Raw genomic sequence first — 16,160 nt, 5'->3', positions numbered from 1 at the left:
GAAGACTTATTGCAGGCTAAAGTCGAGTGAACGGCCGTTGAACAACTTTTAAATAAATCCTTAATCATACAATAAGTGCACCGAAGAACAAAAACAAGAAAGATTAAAATATGAAACACAATTACGAGGTATTAATGTAAATAAAACATCATAATCGTCATATTGTGAAAGTTAATATCGTATCGCGAAAATTATATATCGGCCACCCCTAAAGGAAGGAAGGCTCTGTGCATTTGCTGCAGACACAAACACTATGAACTAAACAATTAAACTTTTTTTTTTCTTTTACCAGGTAAGGCTCACTGAGCTATACAGCTCTTTTCGATTTAAAGCTTTCGTGACTGCAGGGATTCATCTTCTTGGTTCTTTCGGTAAAGTCACGTAGAAGGGAAGTAATAAAATAATAAAAACAAAACATAATAAAATAAAATAATAATTTATTATGTTTTATTATTTTATTACTTCCCTTCTACGTGACTTTACCGAAAGAACCAAGAAGATATACAGTTCTTTTTCAGAAACGACCTGGCCACAAATGATAGCTCAACGAAGTGGCTTATCACGTGGAAATGTATAGCAGCCAAATACTCTAAACACATGTTTCTAACTGTAGAGGGGAAAAACCAGAGGACCCTAGAAAAAAATCCACCCGACCACGGGGAGAGAGAAAGACACGCAAACTCCAGATATACAGCAGGCGTCAGTGTCGGGATAAAAGCCACGACCTCCTGTATACCAGGCGAGGTAGTTAACATCTCCTCGCCACCGGGGTGCCCACACGGGGAGACGGGCACAGCAGGGGTCACATCGGCGTCTCAGTACCGGTATTCGCTCGTCGCCGCTGGCTCGGGTCTGGCGTGACGCTCAGCTTCACTCGCAGAGTTTTGCTGTTGTTGGGGGAGTGGTTGACAGAGTTGTCCACCACCTCGTAGATTGTGTGCATCAGTCCGGCAATATCCTGGTGGAGGCATCATTATCATTAACATCATCATCATTAACATCACAGATGTTAGTTTAACTGGTTTATTGGCTGTGTTGGGTGGTGGCGGCTTTAACGACACATTTATATATTTACGCGATCTAATCCAAAAAACCTGTATTGTGGATTACTATCATTACTACTCACAAAAGTTTACCAATATAATAATCACAAACACAATGTTCCCCTGACCATACAGTGCAAAAAGTGCTCTGATGCGTTGACCTAGGAGACACCCACAGACTATTATTGTACGTGTGCGTGTATCTATACATATTCTGTATATATATACGTGCTCAATATGCGTCATGGCCCAAAGTGTACCCCTGCTCAAAGAGTGCGAGGCATTGCTCATCTGCCGATGAGCTGATGGTGGAAATTCCACATTCCAGATGGCAGGTGTAGGATTCCCATCCGCAGATGATATGTGGCAAGCGACTTTCTGAAGGCGACCTAGAAACCCCTGGTTCCCACCTCTACCCCAACGTGCACTTCATCCACCAGCAGTTGACAAAGGGCTTTAAATGATGTACTACTATGATTATGAACTCTCGTATTACACATACTACAGGTTAGAAAAAAACACACCATTAATGCTGCCATAGAACCCAAAAACACGTACATCAGGATAACATTTTGGACAACGGCTCTTCTTCAGAGCAGAGAGGGTAGGAATGTTGCCTCGTAGTTGGAGATTGTATTTTTGGGGCTTCCCCTAACACAGATCAATGCACATTTTTGGACAAGTTCAAATTTGCACGGTTTTCTCGCCTGCTTAGAGGACTTTTGCCATGGAGTCTTCTGCTCATGGGAAACGGTTCAGGTGTTCAATAATTTGTTTTCTATTTCCCAGCATTTTCAAGGTATTGCACCATCGTGAGATTCAACTCGAGTACATCGCTAAGTCACTTTGCCATTTCTGCTCTGAATTAGGGCCCACTGATTGAAACGTTAACCTGATACTTAAAATTTGTTCTGTTAAGACCGCAGCGTGAATAATAAAGGCAGTTGTTATTTTTTTTACGTGTCAGTATGCTGCTGGCCACTGTGCAGGCCCATTAATAATTTTTGAACATCCACACGTACAGTTTAAATATTTAATGACACGTATTTTGTGGCACACACACACACACGCGCGTACGTGCGTGCACGCACAGCCACAATCATATTTATATACACTCGCGTAAAAACGAAAGGGCATCGTCGCGTGCTAAACTCATGGCTCACAGTTCTCCCTGAATTTTCGGAAACGCAAACGACAAAAATCTCCGCCCTGTCTCTTGTTCATACTCAGCCAAAAAAAAAACACCGCGGGCACGGGCCACCTTGCCCACATTCCCTGGCGAGCCAACGCGAACCCACGGTCGTTCGCCAAAACCCACAAACCCCTCCTGCAACCGCAACAACATTTCGCGCTCGACCACCCCATGCCAAGCCACGTCCCAAATAAGGCTTAGTGGCTCACAAGGGGATTCTTTAGCTGACCTCTCATGGTGAGACTATAGCCAGAGGCTTGTTTGAAATACGTGGGGTGAGCGGGGGGGGCTACACTATTGCATCTGGAAGCACGTTTCTCTGTTCGTGCAGAAGAGCTCGACAAGTGATACCGCGCTCTCTGCATTATAAGACGCTCCGGAAAGAACGATGCACTGCCAAACTTGGGCCTGTCTCAATAAGTTATACGAATATGTTCTCTCGCACACAGACAAAGAGAAATATCCCTTGTATAGCCTGAACATACTGGTGGGGCAAGAGCTGTGAGCGAGAACCTATGAAGGCCGGCATGGCACACGAGGGAGTGAGTGGCCAACACGACCGCCTTTGTCTCCTCAGTGGTGATGTTGACACACCACACCAGGTACTTATTTGTTGAGGCTGAGTCGACCAGATAATCGTCACTGGTGTTGGCGGTGAGCGGGAATTGAACTAGGGTCGGCGGGTTCGTAGCGCAGCGCGCTAACCGTTACACTACCGCTCCCCACAATGCGCACACACACACACGCACACCTACCAGATTATAAGAAGCAACCCCCAATTTTTGCATTAAAATATAGGGGAGAAAGTGCGTGTCATAATCCAGGGAATACGGTAAGTATCATAAGACATGGGTGTACTTAGAGGCAAGGTTGGTAAGACGTGCAGTGGTGGAAATTGTGGGATGCACCCAAATGTAAGGCAATGATATTGTGTATATCGGAGGCAGTACAGCAAGTAGTTTTGTGTGATTTCCTCGTTAACATATAGGTGGCTGTTTCTCTAAGCATGAAATATTGTTTGCAAATATCAATATACTAAAACTAATTCAGGGAAGCATTGCAAAGCAGGACTAAGTTGAAAAAAGTCAATTAAACTTTCCCTGAAGGATAAAGAGGAATAAATATATCCAACGCTCGGAGGTGGGGGCCTCAAGCATAGCTGTGAACATTCCACGAAGTTGGGATCTCATTCCGCCAAGTCAAGAACTCATGTAAACACATCATTCAACTCAATAAGCAAGGCATAACACATCTTTTGCTGAGGAATGTTGGACATATTTTGTGATGCAATTGTGTTTAAAAAAAAGTTGTAGCGTCGTGTCATCTTCTAATAGGTAAATACAATTGCTTTACGAAATTGCAAAGGCAGGAGAGGAGATGTCACGCGAGGGAATGGCTCAGGAAGATGACACTGCAGAACTAATTCTGGACTATTTTCAACGAGCCTCTCTCTCACTCAACACTAGATGGCAGTCCTTCGCACTTTCCTTTGTTATAATTATAATGATGGCAATTATGCCATTACGTGTTTACACATTTTCGCCTTCAGACATGGCGATTGCTAAATTATGCAAATTAACCAATGTGTGTATGTATGTATGTTGAAGTTACACAAATAAATGTGCTGTGTGCAATCGTTAGTCATAGCTGTCAACCCATACGGTTTACCCCATATTCTTGTACAGGGAAATTGAGTTTTCAGTTCCATACGGCGTACGGCCGTTTCAATACGGGCAAAAAGAAAGTGTCTATTAGTTTGTGTTTCTTCCTTGCGATGGGACTTTGTAGGATGAACGTTGAGATGTATAAGGGGCACGGGGTGACCAATAAGGTCTGCACTGGTCTGTAATAAGGTAGGGCACTGACAAGGGGCTGTTGACAGGTGTGGGTTATTGATTGGCATTGCCGCCCCGGTGGAATGGTGGGATGGTCAAAGAGGCCGCTCGTTCAATTGCACAGGGCAGCAGTTGACACCAAGGGGCGAGTTTCTTCAATCCATCTCCCTCTGTCCACCCAGCAATATAAATAGTTACACCGCAGGGAGGGAGTCAATCATCAGGTCACGTGGCGTGGGATCAAGTGCGGGGACTCCCGCTTCTTGGCCAACGTGGAAGAGTAGGCCAATGGACCTTCTCGAGGGGCTCACGGGAGTTTCTCCTGGTGGAGGCCCTTCCACCAGCGGTGGCGTGAGAAAGGCGTTGCAGGGCTGCGCCGCCACCTAGCACTGATCTGAGGGCATCAGACTTTCTATTCTTGAAAAACCTGTTTCATTAATCAGCAGCTGTCTGGACTTGAACCCAGGGTTTAAGTGGTGCCCAACTGAGTGCGCTGGCAAGGCCCATTATGGGCCCGCCTGGGCTATTCAGCCATCTCCTACCATGGTAAACCTGATAACTGGAACACAGCCAGTCAATCCAGAGGCTTACTTTCGAGGCAAAAACAAAGCCAGTTTCGTTTCATTGCTCCGTTAAACAAAATGAGTGTGTGCAGTACAACATGTGGCTTGTAAACCAACATGGAAACACAATGTCGGAGGAAAATGCAGCCTAACGTTCGGGGAAGGGTAATGAGTCTGCCCACACCTGACTCCAGTAAAGCTCGGTTTAATGCAAGGCACGCGTTGCATTTGCGAACTGGAGGAATCCATGCCCCACGTTGCCTGCTGCTGGAGATTTGTGCAGTTTCATGGCCTCTGTGGGGAGAGTCGTTTGCACGTGGGTTGGTTTAAACTGGAGCCGTTTTGAAAACGTGCGTGTGTGGGTTTTATATTATGATTATTTTATATACGCAGCACACAGCATGTAAAGATTAAGGTAATGTATTGTATTGTATAGGGGTACGAAGCACAAAAACATCACCGCCCCTTCATCACTTCTAACGACACGTATACACAGTATACACTCGGCTAATGTTTGAGGCAATGGCCCTTCTTGCAGGCAGACCGACGAAATAGAGAGAACAGATCGGCTGGGAGAGCAACATTCACATCTTGGCGGAGGTTCACGCTTTGTCTGATTTCACTGGGGGAGCAAAACACGTTCCAACGTCTCCGTTACCAGCAGTGGCGGAAATCGCCAAAGCGACGATGTAAACTAAACTGAACTTTTTTTTATTTTACCAGGTAAGGCCCACTGAGATATACGTCCCTTTTTCAGAAGCGACCTGGCCACGAATGATAACTCAACGAAGTGGCTTATCACGTGGAAATTTATAACAGCCAAATACTCTGAATGCACGTTGATTCTAAATGTGGAGGGACAAAGCGGAGGACCCAGAGAAAAGTCCACGCGACCACTGAGAGAGAGACACACAAACTCCAAATATACAGCAGGCGTCAGGGTACGGATCGAACCCACGACCTCCTGCATACCAGGCGAGGTTGTTAACATCGCCACCGTGGCACCCCGTTGTGTTTCGGCTGTCATGAATCCGGTGAAGTGCGGCCTTCAACGGAGATCACACTCCACCGGCCAGGTGGGACAGTGACAGAACCCTTCAGTGGCCACTTGGGAATTGACAGGGCCCACATCCTCATGGGGTCAATGAAATCAGTACCGCTGTGTGGTGTAATCCACGGTGATTATCCTATGCCGGGAGTGGCCATTGCCAAGGGAATGTCGGAATATTCACTCCTAGGACAGAGCCATCAACAGGCTTATGAATAAGCACGTTTTCATGCTTGTTTGAGCCTGTCAATTATGCTTATTCAATGGGACAGCAGATTTGTTATTGTTTTATTTATTTGGGAATATTTTCCAGATGCTCGATGGATTGTTACATCGCAGGATCGTGAGAGGTGATACCAGCTCGACTAGGCCTTCATCCAGCAGTGGATTGACCATGGCTGATTGATGATGATTTTCCAGCGCAACAATGGTTCCACGTATGTATGATATCAAAGAGAGAGGATGAATGTCAACAATTGATCTGATTAAATACACGGCATTGGATTCAATCGCATTGAACTGAAGCAGATGACAGTGTAGAGCTCTGTAAGCAAAAGTTTAATTTCAGCCAGGTCTGTCTGGGTTGGCGACCCGGAAATTAATTCCATTCACCGCATCCAGCATACGCGCTCGCTACTCATCATGTAGTTATCTACCAACGACCTGGGAAATATTCAGTGAGGAATTAAGCCCCCACCCCCCGCCGTCCCCCGGCCCGTAATAATAGTGCAGCTTACCTCCCGAGTCACTTTCCCACTGTTGTCAAAGTCATAGAGCGTAAAGGTCCATTCCTGCCTGTTGCCCTCAGCCACTGAAACATCACATTCCATCTCCTGCTTTCACACAAGTCAAGAACACACACACACAGACACGCACACGCAAAAGGATCCTCCTCATACCCGTCGAAATATCCATCTGACAAGTGCCTTACTTCAACATCAACATCAGCCAACGTCCACGCTGGCAGTATGCACAGATTGAGAACTGCCTTCATTAGATTAATCAGCTTGCAGATTTTTGTTGTTACAATTCAATCAGCACACATTAAGGCCTAAATGGTGCACGAGGGGTGGTGCGCACAGAACAATGTCCAGCCACCTTTGTATCGCCTACACTGATGTTTGCATACAGCACCAGGTACTCATTTTGGGTTGAGTTAACCAAGGGTATTTTCGGATACCGCATGTCATGAATGTGTTTGAATGGGAATCAAATGCAGCTCACCAGACTCCCTGAACCACAAACTCAAAGACAAAACACATCCCATATGGGTATATAGACATTTGGGGCAATTGCTGTGAGTGAGCAGCTGTGAAGGCTGGCAGGGATGACTTGGCCAGAGCCATACCCAGCCACCTCTCTACCCAGTTATATTTCCACACAGTACCAGGCAGGACATTCTCTTAACACTGAGTCGAACTAGGGAAGGCCCAGGTTCAGTTCAGATAAAAACCACTGATGTTGGCCATGAGCAGGAATCAATCGCAGGTTTATGATGGATACGCATGCACACAAGACAAAGATCCCCCATATAGTCGAAACAGACTTTTGGGGAAAGTGCTATTAGCGAGCATTTATGAAGGCTGTCATGGCACACGAGAGGTTGGGTGGTCAGCATCATGCCCGGCCGCCTTTGTCTTCATAATGATGTTTACAGCACACCGCACTCGGTGGAGATTTAAAGCTGAGTCGACCAAGGGGAGGCCCAGGACCGGCTCAGATAATCGTCACTGGTGTTGGTCGTGAGCAGGATTCCAACTCGGTTTGCCGGGGTTCGTAGCGCAGCGTACTAATCACTGGGTCACCGCAGTGTGTGTTTGCGCCGCGCATGCCGTGCACATGCGCACACCAGGACACACTCGCATGCCGTGCACATGCGCACACCAGGACACACTCGCATGCCGTGCACATGCGCACACAAGGACACACTCGCACGCCGTGCACATGCGCACACCAGGACACACTCGCACGCCGTGCACATGCGCACACCAGGACACACTCGCATGCAATGCACGCTCGCGATTCCCCTCTCTGTGTCTGGGTAGACCACTGGGACAAATCCGGAGCGCAAACAGCAATTACGGAGAACAGCTCACGGCAGGGTGGCAATGCCACGCCAAGTGCCTTGCCGCCTGTGATCTGCAGAGTGCCGATATTGACACAAGGCATCAGGCGCTGAACTTCTTTTCAGTATGAGCTCAACTAACAGAGGTCCATGCGAGGTTTTCAGACACCAATCTCAACTGATGTTGTACATATATATGCACACACACACACACGAGTGTGCATCGTCAGGATTGAAATATAATTGTAGTAAAAACACAACGCGCTAACCAAACTTCAAAGACACGTAAAGATATGCCGATTATGTACCCAGGAAAGTCTCACTGCGCATCACGGCTCTTTTTCAGGAGGGTTCCATATTGGGGTGTTCGACCACTGTGCCGTTAATGGTTATTTGGCACGTGGGAGGACATTTGCATGACCAGAGAAAACCCATACATACGAGGGGATAAGACTCAAGGCTCCGCAAACATCATTTATATCCGCAGACAGACAAAATAAATGCAATCTACATGTGAATGTTCGTCTGCTTGCCACCTCATAGACAACAATAATATGCCTACAACACCTGCAATGCATTGGTGGTCTGTCATCCAATCACGAGCCCAGGCCCAGCATACCAAATCTCCCAAGATCTGATGAGATCAGATGCGTGAATTTGGCCTTCGGCAGTGCTTTCTTCGTACGTGAAACAGCGATATGTTGTTCATGGACTACCGGGGCCAAAAGCCTCTGGATGCTGATGATGCTGGACCCATAAACTTTGGTGGCAATTGGCCCACAGGCCTAGATGCTGCCATGCCTACTAAGTAAATAAAAATAAATGTTACATATCGCCATTCACACGAGGCCTCACAGCGCTTTACAATTCAATGCCAGTAATAAAAAAAACTTAACATTAACACTAAGAGCAAAACAACCCCGCACAGATGGATATGCAAGAGAAATTAAACGTGTTTTTAAACGAGCCCTAAAAACCTCGACTGTCGGAGCATCCCTAAGGGACCGGAGCAAGACGTTCCACAAACGAGGCGCCTGACTACACTGGAAGCTCTGTCACCCATTGATCGCAGATTTGTCCTCGGTACACTTTGGGTGTCCGGATTTGTGTGGATAGAAATTGCCAGACAGGGGCAGCATACGGTTTCGGCAGATCTCTGCCTTGTCAGCGCCGATTGTGTGTAGTGTCGTCATCTGCCCTGGAGTCCCGTCCCGTGTTCTCCCCTCGCTCGCCGCCCCGTTGCCCGGCTCTGCTGTGCAGCCTCTTCTGACGCTTTGACCGGGCTTCTGCTCCGTTCTTGTTCTGCCCTGGATGAGGCTGCGACATCGCTCCCATCCGTCCCCCCCCCCCCGGCTCTTTTCCTTGCTTTAACCTGATTGTCTCCCCAGTTTTTCACAGCATCCTGAGATGTGCTCGCATATATATAGATGCTGTACGTGTGATTATTATTAGTAGGAGTCAAGTAAACTTCAGAGTTTGTCTTTGTTAATGTGGGAATTGGGGTGGCACTCATCTGCCACTGCAATTAGACATCCAGCGATGGGAATTCCACATTCCCATGGCGGTATCCAGTCTATTCATAAGACTACCGCTGTTTGATGTCCTTCAAAGTGGTACTTATTTAATCGTCCCCAGAGGGATTATGGCCTGAGTTTACCCTGGACTGAAATGTGAAGTTGCAACGTACGCTCGATTCGAATGTTCTAAACACAGCACACCCATGGAGATTATTTGCTGTTAGCGAGCGCCTATTTAGGTGGAATGGCACAAAGGTCAAACCGCCTTGCTTGCTCTGGCAATCAGGAGAAGGTTCGAGCCAAGTTTGTTTTAAAGTATTTTTCGAGTTCGGTAAATTAAAGTTCTGCTATGTCGAAAAGTAATAATATTATTATTTTTCTATCTACGTGACTTTACCGAAAGAACCAAATAATGTTGCTGTGTCATTTGCTCACAGTTGTGAATCCCTTGCGAGGGCAAATTATTAAGAGTGCCCTCATATGTTGGTGGTTAGTAATGGAACATTCCTCTTTATATATAGGGGGGTGTGGGGGGGTGATTAGATTTTGCAATCTGCCAAAAGTCCATCTCCCTCAGGAATATATAAATCATACTGAGGCGTATTTTGTGGTTGGACGTTGTGTGCCTAATTCGTGCCGGTGCCGTGTGCAGGAGCTTCTGTTTGCGGTGAACGTCCGAATGCGACTTTGCGTGTTGGTGCCGATGCATGCACAAAGACTAATATATACCGAGAAAGTCAAACGCGTGTAAGTGTAAGCAAACATAAGAGGGAAAGGAAAAACACACACACAAACAATGATACAAATACACAGCATACTAAGACAACGATCCCCCATACAGCCTTTAACAGACTGTCGGGGCAAGTGCTGTTACGAGTCATAGTTGTTAGTTAGGCCGCGCAATGATTTGAAGACATTTGTGTTGTTAAGAACCCTTCAGCACCCGACGCAGCCAACCAAATTAAATTGTCACGCGGTGTACACGTGTGAAAGTATGTGGTCTGATTTCAAATCCCAGCCATGGCTCACATCTTGACTGAAAACTTTTGTGACTGCAGGAAATCATATTCTATGGTTCTTTCGGTAAAGTCACGTAAATAGAAAAATGATAACAATAAAATAATAAAAATAAAAATGAAAATAAAGTGAATAAAAAATAATGAAATAAAATCATTCATATTCTTTTTGTATTCACTTTATTTTCATTCTTATTCTTTTATTGTTATAAAAAAATAATCTATGTGACTTTACCGAAAGAACCATAGAATATGGCTCGCATCATTGGTAAGTGATATCTAAACTGCTCCTTGGTCCCCCTTCACCAACATGCACTGAACAGCGTGTTCAATTATGGCCACATAATTCCCACGATGTTACAGTGTCGGTAGAACTTCGTCCAACAATGAATTGGCAAAGAGCCTTAATGTATAATTATCATGACTACCATGTAAGTGTGGGTGTGTGTGTCGATATAGATTGGTGGCATGGGGATTAGCACACTGTGCTAAAATCCTGGAGGCCTGGGTTCAATCAATGGCCATGCATATCAACGGAAATTGTCCCTCCTTGGTCAGCTCAGATTTAAATGAATACCTTTTTTATTTTACGAGGTAAGGCCCACTGAGCTATGTAGCTCTTTTCTAGAAGCGACCTCGCCACAAATGATAGCTCAACGAAGTGGCTTATAACTTGTAAATTTAGAGCAGCCAAATACTATAAACGCATCTGTATAAATGTGGAAGGAAAAAACGGAAGACCCAGAGAAGAATCCATCCACGGGGAGAACACACAAACTCCAAATATACAGGTGTCAGGGTCGGGACTTAACCCACGAGCTCCTGCATGCCAGGTGAGGTAGTTAACATCTTGTCACAACGGTACCCTATACATAGTCCAGCGTGTGACAATCAGCACTGGAGAGATGAAGGCAACCAGGCATGTTGCTTGGCACCATGCTGCCCTTAATTGGTGTTCCTTAACTGCACCTACGCCGACAGAGTTTAATAAGCCAATTGTTCTGGTTTTAGCTCACTGTAAAGTTTAAAATAAAAATTTCCAACCAAATGTAGCAATTAGATACATCTGATGGCTGCATTTTAGATACATCTATGATTAGCACAGTTGGCTACGTACTGTGTGAAAGAAGTTCTACGTACATACGTACATCCGATTGCTAAATTTGTTCGTGGGAACTGTTCATAAATTAATGTGGCCAGATGACTACGTGACCTAACACAAAAATCTATTGCAAAATGCGATATTGGCTGCAAAAACCAAAGCGTTAAGTGCTTCCTGCGAGTATCGATGAAGGCTGGCACGGTATGCAACGTGATGGAGTGGTCAGCACCACGCCGAGCCGGCTCTGTCCACCCACTGATGTTTACACCCTGCACCAGGTACTCATTTAAGGCTGAGTTGACCTAGGGTATGGCCAGGACTGGTTGAGATAATCGCCAGTATTGTGGTAAAAAAATAGAGAACCCACGCAGAGCACACACGCAATCCGCGTGGACATAATAGCACTGCCACATGGACACGCTGAGATTAGCCTCGTGGACCACAGGAGGCGCGTGCTTTTAGGAAGCACCTAAAATCAGCGCAGCAACATACCAGGCCTACTTTATCTCCGCAGTGTCGGCATTTACACACTGAAGCAGGTACTCATTTATGGCTGAGTCAACCTAGGAAACGCCTAGGGCAGTTTTAGACATCGCATGCCGCCGATGTATTTTGCTAGGACTCAAATGCAGGTCACCAGGATGGTAGTGCAGTGCGATAACCAATGAGCTCCTGCACCTTACAGTCATACAAGACAAATACAAACACCCCCCCTTATAGGCGAAACAAACTGTTTTGGCAAATGCTGTTCGCAAGCAGCAGAAATGATGAAGGCTGGGGTGGCACACGAGCGGGTGAGTGGCGAGCACCACGCCCAGCCACCGTTGTTTTCCTCGTTGCGATGTTCACGCTCCACAATTCGCACTAATTTGAGGCTGAGTCAACCTAGGGGAGGCCCAGGATTGGTTCAGATAATCGTCACTAATGTTGGCCGTGAGCGTAAATCTATCTCGGGTTGCTGGGTTGGTAGGCCAGAGCGCTAAACCACGATGCCACTGGTCCCTACAGTCATGCACATGAACACGCACACACGTAATCATCACGGGTACAATCATCTAAGCAGGTGGCACTGTGGCAGTGTGGGGTAAAAACACGCACGTGTTACCTCAAGCTCAGACGTCATTGTCTGACGGGTAGTGCAAATTCCGGAATTTCATGATTTGTGCAAGCGAAGAGGCTGGCTAAATGATATGTGTGTGCAAGTATGTAATCTATATCGAACCACAACCATGGCTAACATAATTGGTAAGTGATATCTGAACGTGTTCAAATATGGCCACGTAACTCCCACGACACCCTTCGTCCAAAAATTAATTGGCAAAGGTTTTAATTAATAATTATTATTACTACCATGCAAGTGTGGGTGTGCGTCGGTCCAGAGTGGGTGTGTGCGTGTCGATTAGCACGGTTGGCTACGTACGGTGCAACATAAGTTCAACATACATAGAGAATAGCACACTGCGCTACAATCCTGAAGACCTGGGTTCAATTAATGGCCACACATATCAATGCCAATTGTCTCTCCTTGGTCAGCCCAGGTGTAAATGAATAACTAGTGCATTGTGTGACCATCAGCAGCGGAGAGACAAAGGCAGCCAGGCATGTTGCTGGACACCAGCCTCTCATATGCGATGCTGTCCTTAATTGGTGTTCATTATCAGCACTTACGCCTGCCAGAGTACAAGGTTGAAAAGGTCACCAGTGTCTCTGTGTGGGCGTATGTGCACACGCGCACATGCACATGTGTGCGTGCGTACTTGGTGGGGTGTGTAGACATCACTACTGGGGAGACAGAGACGTGGTGTTGGCCACCCACCCCTTCGCGTGCCATGCCGGCCCTCATAGGTGCTGCTCGCTCACAGCACTTGCACCCAACAACCTGTTAAGGCTACACGGGGGATATTTGTTTGCACTCACGTTAAAGTTGAGCCGTTTCTTGAAGGATGAGTTCAAGGGACCAGGATGAGAACCCAGCTTCTCCTCCTCCACAGGCCTGGGACTCGATCCTTCCCCTCTCTTCTGGAAAACTGCTCAATGCAAAAACACGAACAAACACAAATTCGTACAAACCACCTCTTGCCTAATTTTTGAAGCGCAAATCAATACACTGGTGGCGAGGTGCATAGCGTTTAGCACGCCCCACCAATTAACCTGCAGCCTAAGTTCGATTCCTGGCCTTGGCTAACAGTGGCGACTGATATCCGAACCAGCTATTCACCAATGCTTTGACGCAGCCATTAAATCCTCTTTTATTTTTTTTATGCCTTTCAACGTTCAGCAAGTGTGCAAGGCCAACGTATGCAGGCCTGTGGAAGAGATACATAGATGACACGTTTGTCATCTGGCCACATGGCCTCCCAGCACTGAACCATTTTTTCAACCACATCAATTCCATACACCCATCCATCAAATTGACCATGGAAGTGGAAAATGATGGCAAGCTACCATTCCTGGATGTTTTGATCGAGAAGAGGCCTGATGGCTCATTGGGACATTCCGTCTACAGGAAAACCACCCACACGGATTCCTATCTAAAGCCTGACTCCCACCACCATCCGGCCCAGAAGAACTCCCTCATCAAAACACTACACCATAGGGCCCGCTGCATCTCCGACCAGCGCCACCTAGCCAGTGAACCGGAGCACGTACACCAAGCCCTCAAGATGAATGGATACTCAGACCACACAATCCGCAAAGCTGTAGCCCCAATCATGGGAAGACAACTATCTGAGGACCCAATAAAAACTATCAACTTGCCATACATAGCAGGTGTTATTAAAAAGATTTCCAAAATCTTAAACAAACACAAGATCCAGGTCCGATTCAATACAGTACACAAAATCCGTAATTTGATCCCATCTGTGAAGGATGTCATTCCTGACATGCAATACCTTGGTGCAGGGGCGGTTTCTTCATTAGGGCGATTGGGCGACGCACCACCAATGTCATTCAACCACAGAGTCACGCTAGCCGTCACTGTGCCTCTGGATATAGTCCAATTAGCGTCATGTCACGTTCTGTGGAGTACCGCTTCTTTTTGGGCGATTTCACTCCGGTTGAGAATCGCCCAGAGTGTTCCCATAGACTTACATTCAAAGATGTTTTTTTTCGAACGGGGGGCGCTGCAATGCATTCTCTATGGCTTCCGGGAGGGCTCGCACTAACGTGCTTACGTCATCATACGTGCTAACGTCATCATACATAAGCACGTTTCATCCAACAATATTATTTGTCGCCACCTACTGGAATCTTTAATAAAAGAAACTTGAGTGGATTGTATTAATAGTGAGTATAGAAACAAACAAGATGTATTGTAAGAGTCACTTTATTTTTCATTAATATTAAAGAAGTGAAGTTGCCTTTACATGCTTAAGCTGTTAATTTATCCTTTGCATGGGTGGACCTTATCCTTATAAATCATCCAGACATTTGCCCCCCCTGAGAGATTTTGCAGGAGCCGCCACTGCCCTGGTGTCTACAAACTAAGTTGTGTCTACGGCAGCAGTTACATTGGGGAAACGAAACGACATGTCTCGGACTGTGTTTGCGAACACAAGGCAGATTTTAAATACGGCAGAACCAATACCTCTGCAGTGCCTGATCATGGTTATAACGCAGTGTGCGCGCACGATATTGTTTTTTTCCGAGACCAAGGTACTTTGCAAACCTTCGGGCTACTATAAAATATTTGTCCATGAAGCCATCCAGATATATAAACATAGAGACAATTTCAACTGAGAAGATGGGTATAAGCTGAAAGGACGTTATTAACCAAGCAAAGTCGTAACTTGCTGTGGTGCTTCCATTCTTCCCTGCCGTTTGGCTGTTATCTCCGACTCTCTGAGTTGCATTGCCTTGTTAGGTGCCTCTGCATTAACGGGATTGGGGTCTCACTAACATGGCCACTTCTGTTCCCTTAGCCTCGATGTATCGATGGTTCTGGCTGTATGATGGGCTGTGTCACTGGCGCGACCACCGTTGCGGTGGTTCCCTTGCGTGGACGCTCTTGCCTCATAGCGCAGCTTGTGTTACACATAGAAATGACATTAACTTACTAATCCCCCTAATCTCCCTGCCTAATCTCTCCCATCAACATAGTGCTAATCTCCCATTAACACTGCTGTTGTACGCATATGCGGGGACGATACTCTTATGTGGCGACGGAAGCTCATTTCATATCTCTCTCCCTAATCTCTCTCTCCATAATCTCCCCCATTAACACAACTGACGTGCTTCCGTCCGGGGATGGAATTCCTTTCCAGCTCAGACCCCGCTTGCTTGCCCATCTCCACATAAATAACCTCTTGTTGTAACAGCTCTCTCGCTGGTTCAGCAGTTCCACTGCTGGATTATTTTTTCCTCCTGAGGACGACCACTTGTGTTGCGATCGAAACGTCGTGATATTATGTTTTGTTTTATTTTTCTACCTACGTGACTTTACCGAAAGAACCAAAGAGTATGCAGGCCGTATGGACATTGGAAAATATAATAAACATAATTCACTGCAATCCCCAGCTGTGATCTTGGAAAATAAAAAGGAGATTTACTAATTTGGTGGCGTGGTGGTGGCAGCAGAGGGAGACAGAAATTAGACGATAGCAGGAGAGGAAAACAAGGAGGAGAAGTCGGGCAGTCTAGAATCACACAAAGGGTCAAGGGTTAGGTGAGAAGCAAATCAATCAAGGGGACCAGATCCCTGTCTCCACGGCCAGTGATTCCTGCAATCGAGCCCAATTGAAACAGATTCTGACGTTCACGATAAATGCACCGAATCGGTTC

At 46.3% G+C, this 16,160-nt stretch overlaps 1 protein-coding gene across 2 annotated transcripts in view; it reads right to left on the bottom strand.

Annotated features, from left to right (window-relative positions):
* Nucleotides 1-16,160, bottom strand: part of NKD2 (NKD inhibitor of Wnt signaling pathway 2) — a 101,119-nt gene that overhangs the window by 3,974 nt on the left and 80,985 nt on the right. Inside the window, exons 5-7 of one of the 2 annotated variants that reach the window (XM_078602105.1) lie at nucleotides 13,299-13,408; nucleotides 6,419-6,514; nucleotides 823-958 (exon numbers count right to left, since the gene is read on the bottom strand). In XM_078602105.1, coding sequence (XP_078458231.1) covers nucleotides 823-958; nucleotides 6,419-6,514; nucleotides 13,299-13,408 — 342 coding nt within the window. The remainder of the gene's footprint in view (nucleotides 1-822; nucleotides 959-6,418; nucleotides 6,515-13,298; nucleotides 13,409-16,160) is intronic. The other variant, XM_078602106.1, reaches the window with a different exon arrangement.

The sequence above is a fragment of the Lampetra planeri genome, chromosome 17 (assembly GCF_965212315.1).
Source record: "Lampetra planeri chromosome 17, kcLamPlan1.2.h2, whole genome shotgun sequence".
Classification (NCBI taxonomy): Eukaryota; Metazoa; Chordata; class Hyperoartia; order Petromyzontiformes; family Petromyzontidae; genus Lampetra; species Lampetra planeri.
The sequence above is the reverse complement of the archived record's forward strand: the minus strand, read 5'-3'. Positions and strand labels throughout refer to the sequence as shown.